Source organism: Octodon degus, unplaced genomic scaffold (genome assembly GCF_000260255.1).
Source record: "Octodon degus isolate 3935 unplaced genomic scaffold, OctDeg1.0 scaffold00014, whole genome shotgun sequence".
Classification (NCBI taxonomy): Eukaryota; Metazoa; Chordata; class Mammalia; order Rodentia; family Octodontidae; genus Octodon; species Octodon degus.
In genome coordinates, this window is record NW_004524590.1 from 23,312,845 (window position 1) to 23,326,514 (window position 13,670).

The 13,670-nt window shown below is 37.4% G+C and overlaps 1 protein-coding gene across 1 annotated transcript in view; it reads left to right on the top strand.

The window, feature by feature from the left end:
- Thsd7b (thrombospondin type 1 domain containing 7B) overlaps nt 1–13,670 on the top strand; it is a 1,039,160-nt gene that overhangs the window by 119,476 nt on the left and 906,014 nt on the right. Inside the window, exon 2 of the mRNA XM_004626384.2 lies at nt 11,200–11,372. Coding sequence (XP_004626441.1) covers nt 11,234–11,372 — 139 coding nt within the window. The 5' untranslated portion in view covers nt 11,200–11,233. The remainder of the gene's footprint in view (nt 1–11,199; nt 11,373–13,670) is intronic.

The following is a 13,670-nucleotide window of genomic DNA, read 5'->3' on the forward strand; positions in this document are numbered from 1 at the left end:
TTTTATTGAGAAACAAATAGCAATGAGACAGTTCCAAAACAGGATAGTAAGACAGTTACAATAATTAATACATGGCATATTGTTGTCTTCATAGTAGTTATTCATAGTACAAGATGCAGACATAATATCCTGTCCAAACACTATTAGTACAAATCTTTCTTCTCATTGAATTAAGATAAAATAGCTATATGTCTGTCCTAACTATTTTGTATATACAGAATCAAAATGGTCCTTCATTTATATCCCCTTTTTTGTTTATTTTTGTCAGGGATGGGTATTCCATTGCCATGTAAATATTGTAGGTGCAGATGTGAGAGAATGAAAGGATTTCAGCATGGCTCCTGGGCTTCTGATATGGTCACGTGTTATGCCACCACTGAACTGGCAAAACTGAGGGAAACCGGGCTATTGGGCTACTCTGGGAAATTCAGAGCTCTGCTTTTCATATTACTTGAAAGCTACCTCCACATGCAGATGCCACTTAGAGATGCTTACTAGTAAGTTGGACGTATCAGACCAGAGGAGAAGTCAGAGCTAGAGAGATGGGGGTGGATATGGAGAAAGGGGAATTATAAGGTGTGGCATGTAAATCTATAGAATTAAATACAATCCCCTGGGGGAAAGCAATGCTGGTAAAGAAAGGATGCTGACCAAGTCAGAGCCATGCCTATGAGGAGGTCACATGAAGAGGGTATATTAAAGATAGAGGCCAAAAAGAGGTAAGTAGTGAGAAATTCTAGAGAATGAGAATTTGATGTCTGTGTTTCAAGTGAAGAATGTGATTAAGCAGGAGAGAATAGTGCAAGACTTGAGCAAGTAAGACAGTGCATTAGACTAATGAAGGCATGCTTCTATGAGGTGAAAAGGATTCAACTTTCCTTGAGGTGACAACAGACTAGTTCTAAAGTTACCAGGATGTGTCTGTGATACACAGACATTGCCTAGAAGGAATCTACATAAATAAACAGGTTTCTACTTTGCACTCTGCAAATGTGGACATGTTTGTTCTCATTTATGGATCTGAGGCTGTTTACCAGGGCAGTTATCACATTTTTGCACATGGCCTTCCTTAAATCTACCTATGAGAACAAATCCACTCACATAGCTTCTCTGTATGTGTTACTACCATGAATGAAGTGTCCCTTTCTTCATTGGAATAAAAATTGTGAAAAAATGACAATGGAAGCAGATCTTGGAGTAATGCATGTGTTACCTAAAGAAGGAAGGGAACATGGGGAATAAACCAAGCTCGACTTTGTAAGAACAAAAATGTTCATGTTCATGCTGAGCAGGATGTTTTAGTGTGTTAGTGGAATCATGTGAGATGAGAAATTACATTTTGATTTGAAGAAGTCACAGAGAGAGACACATTTATACAAATGAGAGTTTATAAATAGATCCTTTACCCCTAGTGACATAGATACTATAGGGCTCTGAACATGTAACAGAAAGTACGTAAAATAACTTGGAAATGAAGAATATTTTCCCAAAAATGGAAAGTCCAAAAGTTGACAGCGTAGAATAGTAGCTGTAGTTCTATGAGAATGACTATGGCACTTCTAGTTATTATATCTGTGTCCTATGAACAAAGGGCCAGAGCTTTCTCTTGAGTGCTTACTTTTTTTTTTGCTAGGAGAAATCTGTACAGCCTTGACATCTCTCCCTGTAAATCATTGATCAGATCTGTGTCATGTGGCTGATTTACCAATAAGCATATCTGAGAATATGATACTATGATTTTTTTCCTTTTTAAACAGGGCATGAAGACATCCTGAAAAACTGTAAATTCCAAAAGAAAGAGAAGGTAGTGTAGTATTTTTCCGCCACTACTGAATTATAGTTTTGAAGCTATCAGAAAAGCCATTGCAAGCCCTTTTTCAATTGTTTATGTTTTCTGGCAAAAGTTTATTCACAAATAGGCAAAAGGTCTGTGTAAACTTTTTGCAGGATATTCTGTATTCTCCTTAACTACCATTAAACTATTATAATTGTTAAAACACAGAAAGCAATGTGATTATAAATTTTAAGAGTATGAATCCATGCACTACATGTTTACATTTTACATCATTAGGATTTTTCAGTTATCTGCAGAAAGCGTGTGAAGTAGAGTGGAAGAGGGCTGTCAGTTGAAAGGCCTGAGGATGTTACTAAGCAGCATGTTATTATGAGGAGAGCAGTTTCGCTCTCATAGAGTAGAGATGATAATACCTGTTTTCTCCTTCACAGGGTCAGTGTGCATCTTTAATAGGGTTGTTGGTGGAGAACTCTCTTCACTTGAGAAATATGACACAAAGTCACATGACTGGGAGGCAAAAAAAAAAAAGCACCTCTCACTTCTTTCTGCAAAGCAGAATTGCATCCCAGCCCACCCAACCCCCATCACTTTTTTTCTGGTGCTGGAGATTGAGCTAAAGGCCTTTACACTGAAGTTCAACAAAAAGGACTGAGTCATTTTTTATTTTTTAGTTTGTGACAAGGTTTTTCTAGGTTGCCCAGGCTAGGCTTGAAATTGAGATCCCATAGCCTTGGCCTTCTCAAATGCTAGTTTACAGTCCTGTTGAACTGCTCCAGGCTCCACCTCTTCCTTAAGCAACAGCTGGAGTAATAGTTTTTGTGACAATTGAGAACAATGACATTAGTAATAATGACAACCTGCTAGCAAACACTCACTTACTGGTAGACATTCACTTATATACTTTTTATGCATTATTTTATGTAATCCCTATTCCAAGAAGGATTTTGTGTGGCTGTTTTGCTTATTTGGTAGAGGACGACCTTCAAATTTGGAGGGTATGGATAACTGACCAGGAAACTTGTGAACTCTAGTGTTAGGACTGTTTTGTGATCTATCTTGAACACACTTGACAGGTATCCTGTAAATAATTATTTAGCATCCTTAATGATCATTCTCTTTAGTTGAAGATCAGGAATAAATTCATGTTATGGTCTGGGTCTAGATGTTTCCCTAAAGCTTCATGCAGTCATAGACATTTTTTGGAAGTGCCTGAATTTAGAGTGTGTGATTGATTCCTAGTCAAGGCTGGGATTAGGGTATTGGGATTAAGAGTGAATGATTGCTGGATCAGTCCACTGATTAGACTGATGCAATACTAATCCCAGAAGTCTAGATAAAATAAAAGGAGCAGAACAAGGCTTATCTCACTCTCTGTTGTTTTTGCTATCTTCTGCTGCCACGTGTCACCCTGCCTTGGAACTAGCCAGTTATAGACAAAGCTCTACAAACTGTAAGCTAAATACACCCTTCTCTCTTAATTTGAGGTATCAGGTATTTTGTTTCAGTAATGAGAAAATGTAACTAAGACTGAATTTGGTACCAGAGCAGTAGGGTCTTTGCTGACCATGTGGTTCAGCAGCCTTTGGGAATGGCTTGTGAGAAGAGTTTGGAAAAGTTTAGGGATACTGGCTGAAAAAATAGTGCTGGAATACCTTAGGCAGTTATGTACGGGAGATTCAGGTCAGAGTTCAGCAGACTAGAAAGCTGATTGAAATCCTCTTGGTAAAGACCAGGTTCAGGAAGTTTCTGTTGGGAAGGACTGCATTGGCTTTTGAACTCCAGATGAAATATATGATGGCTTAGAAGAAAGTTTCCACTTTGCTTGTGTCCTGAAATTTTACTTGAGACTGAGATTAAGAGTGGTGGACCAATTAATCTGGCAGAAGAAATTTCAAGGCAGCTGGATGTTGAGGCAGTGGCAAGGCTACTCTTGAAGTCTTTTAGGCAGTTTTATGTTGAGAATCAAGAAGCATGATTTAATATTGCATTGTGTAAAAATACGATGAATGTCCATTTTGTATCTGCATATTCGAAGAGGTTGGGATAGATATATAGTTGCATTCTCTTAATGAATAGAATGATTTGTTCTAATGGTGTTTGTAAATAGGATCACAAGTCCGCATCTTGTACAGCAATTAACCACTAAGAAGAATATATGCAGTGTATTATTTGTTGAAACTGTACTTCCGATTGGATTTGAAACTGTCTCACTGCTATCTGTTTATCAATAAAACTTTGAAAAAAAAGAAGCATGATTTAAAATACTGTGAGTTTAGCAAATAAAAAAACTCCAGTGAAATATGAACTGCAAAGGTAGAGTAGAGGAGATTTTAACTTCTGAGAAGGAGCAGGAGAATGGAAAAGATGGCCTGAGAAAATCACAGGAAGCATCAGAACAACACCCTTTACATCTTCGAAATTGCAAAAGTGAAAGATTTTTCTTTGAGAACAAAGTCCCAAAGCACCATGTTCCAGAATGGCAGTGGCATAGAGAAGCTATTCCTCGGAATTGGATTAAGAGTGCTCCGCAATCCAGATACTTGATCCTTCTAGCTAAGAGAAAGGGAAGCCTTGCTAATGCGCGAGTTAGCAGCAGACCTTGGCATCATCCATGTGATGCTGGTTTTAGGTGCATGTAGAATGGCAGAGCTGGGGGATCAGGGTGGCTTCTGCCAAGATTTCTGAAGCATTTCTAGGCAGCATGTTATTGTGAGGTGAGCAGTTTCTATTATAACCATCAGAAGTGCTGTAGGGCCAGAGCCACTCAACTTCCTTGAGGATCATATTTGCCACAGATTCCTTTGGACGTGGGACATGAAATTACAGGATTTAATGTTTAACCTGCTGTATTTTGGACTTACTTTGGTTCCATTACTTTTTATCTCCCTGTTTGTAACTTTTGGAATGGAAATGTCTATCTTGTACCATTGAATGTTTCAAGAGTTTAACTTTTTTTCATTTGTACAGGGGCTCACAGCTAAAAGTTTGCTTTAAATCTCAGAGGAGACTTAAGCCTTGGACCTTTTAGCAATATTGAATCTGTTAGGACTTTGACAACTCTTAGAGATGGGCTAAATGCCTTTTGCATAAAGGGATGTGCATAACTCTTCCAGGGAACAGGGGCAGAATGTTACAGTTTGTGTCTGGATATCTTGGAGAAAGCTCTTCCTGTTTTAGATGGGTCTATTTGGAAGTAGCTGAATCTAGATTTTGTGTTTGGTTCATACTACAGTAGTAGTATTAACGGTTTTAGGAGTAAGGAGGAGTACTTGAAGTCCACTGATTGGCTTGGCACAGCCCTCATCCCTGCCGTCTGGATAAGATTAAAGGGGGAAAAAAGAGGCTTGTTTCACCCTCTGCTCTTGCTGCTTTTGCTGTCTTCTATTGCCCAAGCTGCAATAAACTGTTATCTCTCTGTTATGTGCCACCTTGCCTTGGAGCCAGGAGATTATGGACTGAAACCTCTACAAACTATGGGCTAAACAAACGTTTCCTCCTGTAACTTTGAGTGTCAAGTATTTTTGTCTCACCAATGAGAGAAAAGTAATTCATACAGTTGCTTATAATTTTATCATGAGGATCAAGTGAAATGATTTGTAACTTGCTTTATGCATGCTACTAAAAGAACAACAGGGTTGAAATGCATCTCTGTTCAGAGACATGAAAAATCACTTGTATTGATGTCAGTTGCAACATGAGTCTCTTGTTTCACAGGAAGACTGCTGAGGTCACTTGCAAACAACTTGCTCCTTTTGTGATCTCAGACTGCCACTTAATTCTCCATGTCTCAACTTTCTCATCTTGAAAATGGGGGATGATATAAATAATTCCTGCATAGAACTGTGGGAAGTGTTCAATGAAGTGCTTAGGTCAGTGTCTTGTATATAGAAATGCCTGAGAAGTGTACAATAGAAGATGAAATCAATGTACAACACTGCTATCAGAATTTGACCCTCTGCCTGTCCCTCCTTATGGAGCCATGTCTTCACAGTTGCCATGAGATGGCACTATGAGGATATGCATAATCATAGTTTGCTTTTCTTTCCCTTTCTTCATTCATTGCTGTTCCTTCAGGCTGAAAGCAAACTGGAACAGTTTCTATTTTATTTTTTAAGTTTTGTGCCTTTTAAATATTCAAGGACTTCAATGATAAGAATATGTTTAAGAGAAAATGAAATGCATATGAAATATAAGGCACATTTTTCATAGTTTGAATGGCCCTTAAATGATTAGAAAACAGGCTAAAGGAAGAACCTGCATTTTTTATTTCTCTTAGTATTCATCAGCTCAGACCCAACCTTGCAAATACATTTTGGGTGCTAGGATATATAGTAAATAAGTTGATTTGGAAATTCAACATCTTTCATAATATAAATTATTTATGACATCCTGGGTAGCACATCTCCTGCATAACATAGCTTATCATGCTTATAGAATTTTTACATTTGCATCATACAGGATAGTAGACGAGTCTGTTTCTTATCTTCTTATCTTGTTTTTAGTGACCTCTTTGGCCTGTATAATTGCAAATACAAAAATGATTCCTACTGTCTTCCAAGGGACAATTTAGTGAGTTTTAGACATTTAGAAGAAATAAAAGTACCATGGCTTAGTGCAGTAGATAAACCTCTGTTCAGATTTTATCTTGTGCTTTCGGTCAGGCCAGTAGTCTCTCTTTACTTTCATGTGAAATGCTTGTTGCATGGCTGATGGGGGAAACTCCAGCAAAAATAGTGTGCTATTCTGTCCTCAGGCTTCTTAGGAAAAGGGAAGCTAAGAGTTATAGAATCATAGGTACTATGTTTTGTGTCTAGTTGTTCCCCCAAAGCCTCATAGGTGGGGCTTGGCAGACATGACTGGATCTAGTGTTTTATGCTGGAGATTAAGTGTATGATTCTGAGATTAAGGGTGTGTTATTACTCAATTAGTCCACTGATTGGTTTGGCATAGTTCTAGGTGTGAATAATAGGAAGGCCCACCCTAGTGTGAGTGCTGATCTCCCTAAGAGCATGTAGCCTGGGTAGGATATAGTGGACAGAAGAGGGCAGCTATTGGTACTTGCTGCTTCTGTTTTGCTGCATTCTGCCCACCATGAACTGTTTCTCCTCTGTGAAGCCCCATTGTCATGCCACTCTGCCTTGAAGCAAGTCAACTATTGATTGAAAATTTTACAAACTGTGAGTTACAATAAGCCTTCCACTCTTTCATTGGGTGTAGGATATTTTATCTTAACAACTAGAAAATGCAAGACAATAAGTAATATAAATGCCAAAGCTGTGTGGGTCTTTTTAGGCATAAGGCTGCGATGACATCTTAAATTGAGATATTTTTCTTGTTCTTTAAGATTTATTTTGTAATATTTTGCTCAAGATCTGTAATGGGTTTCCTACTGGTAGTATGCCTTGTTCGTCAGTGATTCCTAGGAGATATAATCATTTTTAGAGTCCAACAGGTTTTCCAAACCACTTTGCCAGGACTGTACCATTTGGGTATTTGATCTTGGCATAGGTAAATATAGAAGGAGAGACCAAAAGGTCTTAGAACATTTTTAAGAGTTAGTATAGGGTTGCAGGTTGGTGGAAAAGCCTAAGAAATGACAAAAGCTCCTAATGGCCTATTTTAAAATAATCTTAAGTGTTTTTCTGCTAAAATAAAAAGATTATGCAAAATGTTTATTTATGATCCCTTGGCTAATCATTCAAGCACATCTGTGGTCTTGACAGAACTAAATCCTTTTAAGTGTGCTTTTTGGCTTCCTATTTATGGATATTTGGAGTAAAGAAAATATCCTTTTCTTAGTTTACATTTTAATGACTTGAATATGTTTTTAGATACATATTCTGGATATATGTCTCCCATTAATGAGAATAGACAACATCATCTTGTATACCCTGGTCATTGTGTGTCATGAATAAAAGCAGCCACAGTAGAGAGCGGGTTCTGTTAGCTAATTATTAATGTTGAAAATAATAGCTTAGCATCTACCACCTTAAAACAGGGTCATAATTTTTGTCAAATGCCCTCTAACATGACATTGACTTAGATCCTTTTTATGCAGAAGGCTAGCCTATTTACTTTTTCACAGGTACATTTCTCAACTTTATAGGATTCACCAGGAAGTTTTGTTGTACTATAGGGGCTGTAAATAGGTTTTTCCTCTTGCTGCTTCATTGGAGTAATTGACAATGATGTCTTCTGAAAAACATCTAGATGAGAGTCTTATCACATCTGTTAATTATATTAACCATCCACGGTACGTGTTTATGTGTGTCTATGTATATGTGTCAAAGATCCCATGTATATTTCTGAAGGAAATCAGGTCTCTCTCAGTCTGCTTCTTAGAAGAAGTTGAGTAACTCTTAATTGATGCAGAAGATTCAGGTTGACTTTATTTTTATTTATATTTATTTAGTTTTTTGTGGCCAGGTCAGCCTGCCCTGGAGACAGAGCTGTTGCAGCATGTGGTACCAGGGATCGAATTGAGGTCCTTGTGCTTGCCTATGCTTGCAAAAGCAGGTGCTTTAGACCACTGAAATATCTCTTAGGCTGACTTCAAAATACCACTATACAGTCCCTACTATTTTTTATAATGTTGGAATTTACCACTATCAGTGTGCAGTATCTGTAGGATATGTCTGTATACAAAGAGATTTCATCTAAGGGGACATATTTTATAATCACATGCTAGCTTGTGAGTAAGTAGATGGGAGCTGAGACTTCAGGGCTTCTAGTAGGGTGTTTTTTCCTATATAAACCCTTTGCTGAACTCATGACCTTGCTTGCTGCACATAACAAGAACTGATGGTAATGTATATGTCTGTATTCTGTCCTCTGCCACTCCTTGGGTCTCCCACAACTCTAGCTCTGAAGTTGACAATCTCCTTACCACAAAACAGGAGAGGGAACATGCAGTGTGCTTCCAGATGGTAGCGATGATGGTATGTGTCTCAAGGTGGGCCTGTAGCTGCATACAACCTAGAGAATACCCAGAGGCATTCTGAAAAAGCACTCATGGCCAGAACAATTCAGTTTGTGTAACAATATACTAACTTCAAAATACATACTTTTACTTGAGGAGAGGCTATCTTTTTCTGCTGTACACAGATATACCATACAAGATAGCAATGCCTTTGGAGTAAACTCTAACTTATCATTCATGTTACCTAACTCAACAGAATCATGGCAGTAGTCAATGATATTCATGGCTATTTGCCCCAAGAAGTTGTGGACAGTTTAGTTCTCAAGGACAGAATTTTTAAAATTATGCCTAGTTATGTCCCAGCAGTCTGGGGAAATTCAATAACAGGTCCCTTTCTGCCATAATCAACCAAGCCAGTAGTTCTTACACCATTTTAACCACAGCTCTTCACTTTTACCCTTCTTAATAGTGGTGTGTAATATATAAATTTCAAGTAAAGTTTTTGGTTGTTTTTCAAAGCATTCTCTTGATCCTTGGGTTGAAATTGGCCATCAGAGAGCAGTGTACTAGAACTTCATTGCTTACCTCCTTGCAGAGTAAGTTTTACTGATTTGTACTTTGCCACTGTCCCTTTGGAGTGTTCAAGGAGTGCTATGAGACCCTGCCACATACAACTTACTATTGTCAGTTTTATTTGCTGAAGAAAGTGTTCAGCATGTTGCTCAGCATCATCTGTATTTATGAGGACTCCTGGGGTAAATTCCATTAGTTCTTGGGAGCAAGATGGCTTCTTTTGGAAAAGGAATAAAAAAGAGAGAGGTATAATTTACTCCTATGTGCATTATGGTAATAGAACTACAGGATCTATTTCTTTTCTTTGGTAACCAGGAAGCTCATAGTCAGATTTGCCACCTGTCTTAACAGTTTTTCATGGAAGCATTTAGTGACATCAATTCTACCTTGATGCTTCTTTTACTGTTTGTTACTTTTGGCCTGATATATGTGCCTCTTTACATGTAAGTAACTTTTCATAATGTATGTGTTATGTTAAATATTGTAGCTGTCAATTCCAGGCAGGCTATTTTTAATAAAACTGTAAATGCAGCTGGGAGTATAGCTCAGTAGTGGAACACCTCCTTAGCACACACAAAACCTTGGATTTGATCTCTAGTTGTGGAAGCTAAAGGCAGAAACAAAAGTACTGGAAGACTGTACTTGGGTGTCTGATAGGTTCGTGGAACTCAATATGGATGTCTAAATAGATTCTTATGTGAGAAACCCAAAGCACAAGAAAGTTAAAGAGCAAAATAAAAGATAATAGGAAATATGAAGATAGATCTTTCACAAATGGAAGGGGACAAAGGGATGAAGAGCGGGTGGAGGGTGAAAATGAAGGAAAAATTAGAATCCAGATGAGTTACATACATGTATGACTCCCATGATGAATGCAATCATTATGTAGTATAATCAAGAGCTAATAAACTTTTAAAAAATGGAATATTTTTATATTCTCTCTTTAACTCTCTTCCCATATACTCTTCAGTGAAGGGATAGCATCAGTATCTAAATAGGTCCTATTTAACCTTTGGCCTTTTATGAGGCACATCCAATCAGTATCTAAATATTGTAATGCAGTTTCTGCTCCACTGCTCAGAGCACTCCTGCTCTTTTCATTCCTCAGTATTTGTCTCAAATCCTTCACTTCTTTCCAAATTACCCTCAGTTTATCTAGCACCATCCACTCTGCATACTTGAGATATTTAAGTAATTTGATATTTTGTGATTCTTATTGTCTATAGCATTAATTCCAAATCTTTTCAATGATAATCAAAGTGCTTTGTAATTCGGCCCCAGTCTGTGACCTAAATGTCATCTCCTTCCATTGTTCTCCCCTATTGTGTTCTGCAAAACAGCCACCAACCTATCTAGTCATCCCCAAGCACAAAGTGCATTTCAGTACCTTGTTCTCTCCTCTTGCTGTGTCCTTCTGATTCTTGAGGCTCTTCTGCTCCCCGAAAGCTCTTCTCATTATCTTGTATGAGTTTTCTTTTTTCTTACCAGAGAAGAACGAATTGCCTTATCTCCATTTTTCTACTTCTTCATATGGTTAGAGCTTTCCTCACTCTCTTTTACATTTTGTCCTGTATGCATGTCTATTCCCCAGCAGTGAGCACCTCAAGGGATTTGTCTGAGAAGGAATGCAGGGATATACTCTTTATTTGCCAACCTTGCTTTCTTTGAAGAATAAAAGTGGACTGACTGAGGGACTACTGAGTCAGTAGAATTGGTATAGCTTGTGTGGTAAGGATTAAAAACACAGCAAACTAACCACCAGCCTTCAAATGAGAGTATTATATACACTACCTTTATGGTAATGAAAGATTTATAATACTATCATGACAAAGACTCTAGCAGTGAAAGTGAATTTGCATAATTTCTGAACAGGAGAAACTTACCTAATATTTTTCTTTCTTTTCTCTTTTAGGACTAGGCAGTCAAGAGGTTGAGCAGTCTGAAGAATGTTTCCAAAGGGTAATCTTCCTGTCACTGCTTGGGCATGGAGGAGCATGAGGAAGCTGTTTCCATTACTTTCACTCTTGCTGTCCCATGCTGCTCATTTGGAAGGAAAAAAAGAAAGTCAGTTCATCTGGAAACCAGGTAGGAATGTTCTGGGTGTTTCTCTATCTTCCTGTCATTAATGAGAAGAATATTTTTTCCATCCTTAGTTGTGGAGTAGTAGAAAATAATCCAGAGAGGAAAAATAGACTCTGTGTCCTTATTGTGCAACATACATTGGGGTTTTTCTTTCTGCCTAATTGTCTCCTCTTTCAGTGTGGCTTGTTATCCTTCAGAATTTTCATATTGTGGACAATTAAATTTATGATTTGTATAGTTACATCTACTTCTTCTTTATCAAATATTTCGCATCTATGTTACATATATGTTGTAAAAATGACATCTGAATTTAGCTGATATTCTCAGGTAAAAATGCTTTGGACCAAATCTATACACGTTTCAGGGTTCAGCCTAGTTAGCTATTTATTGCAAAATACTTTTCAGCTTAGACATCATACATCCAAGTTTGTGAGCATGAAAGATTATCTTAAAAACTGCTCATTAGTTATGACTATAAATTCACCTTAATGTATCTGGAGATCTTTAGTCTTATTGGGTGCAGTCCTTTATGTATACGAATAAGTTGAGCTTTGGTTTGGAAGCTTATATACAATTTATGTTCTCTTCTCAATTTGTGTGAAGGATTTTTAAATTTAATTTTAAAGCCTAATAATTTATTAACTTAAATTACACACCCCAGACATCTTGGCTCTTTGTATCACTGATGCTTATCTCTGGTCTGGATTTTAATTTTCTTAAAGTTTTGCAATCATATCATTTGAAATATTTATTACTGTTTCAAGAGTCCATTCTTGCAAATACAGATAATTTACAAACTTAATATCATGGAAAGGAAGGAAAATGTGATGTTGTAGAAGATCTATGGTCCTATGAGAGTTTTCATTTTGGTCTCATCATCTGCAAATTAAATAGACTGTGAACATATTGTCACCATGGAAATGTGTATAAAAGTGATATCTGTAATACTCAAATGACCTTGCAAGAATGAAATTGAATTATGCTTTATAGTATATTAAGTGAAAAACCCCAGCACTATTAGTGATACAGGCTGTAAGAAACTTAATTGCATTAAAGCCCTTATAAATTAATTTAATTGTGAACTCTAATACTACATCAATGATTTCCTTATTTTTTTTTCTTTCAGTAGTTTAGGAAGCTTTGAGAATTGTGCTAAGAGTCAATGTCATTTTTCTACAAATGGGACCATTTTATTTTAATCACAAAACACAAATGTTTTGTGAAATCAAAAAAGCACATTTATTTAACTATATTACTGTGTAAAGATCTCCAAAATACAACTCAATTGGAAAATAGCAAATCTGAAACATGAATGAAACATGTTGAGAAAATGGGCTCAATTTGTAGCTGATTTTGTAGTATCTGCTTTTCTAAAAATAAGTCATTTAAGTAGGGTATTACAGAAACAACTCAATGCAGGGAAACTACATTAAACTGTCAAGCTTGAGTATAAGAAGTGAGAATCCTTTCTATTAGACACATTTTATTGTTCCAAATGGACACCTGTGGCCAGCCAAATAGCTCAGCAGATTAAAGCACCTACAAGCAGGCACAGGGGTGGGGGCTTAATCCTTGGGCCTGCCATGCCAGCCCCACCCCCAGGGCATGCTGAGCAGGTGGTTTAGACTGTGTATGGTGGTGCACGCCTGTAATCCCAGCACTTGTGAGGCTGTAAACATCACTATGAGTCCAATCTAGTAGTGAGACCCTGAACACCTGTAGATCCTTCCCTAAAATGAAAAAAAGGACACCTACATTACTTTTGCTTGTGTTCATTGCTTTCTTCCATCTTTATTGTGCCATTCCTGAATGGCATAACATTGGGTTGCAAAAACCCCTCCCATAGTTCTCTACTGTAAAGTTGTACTTTAGCATAGCAGTAGTCAGCTCTGCATCACAGCAGCTTCAGCTCGGGAATACAGGAAGTAATCTTAGTGTTCACCCACTTCATGTGACCAAAAGCAAGGTGTGTACACCTGTGTAAAAAGTCAAATCTGAAATTTGACCCACACAATGCTCCCTCTAACAGTTTTTACATATGTTTACTTGAGCATTACAGGGGGTGAAATACACCCATGCCATTCTTCTGTTAAATAATCATGTAATTTATCATAATGGAATGAGTGTGTAGCTCACAGTAGCTGGGAATAAACAGAGCTGGAACCCATCTGTGAATTCACTCGTTGACAGAAGAATGGCAAACTACATACAGTTGCTCCAAAGCAGTAACAGATGTGCATTCAGGATTTGTTTTAACAATAAGTTAGTTTTGATTTTTTTTTTTTTTTTTTTTTTTTTTTT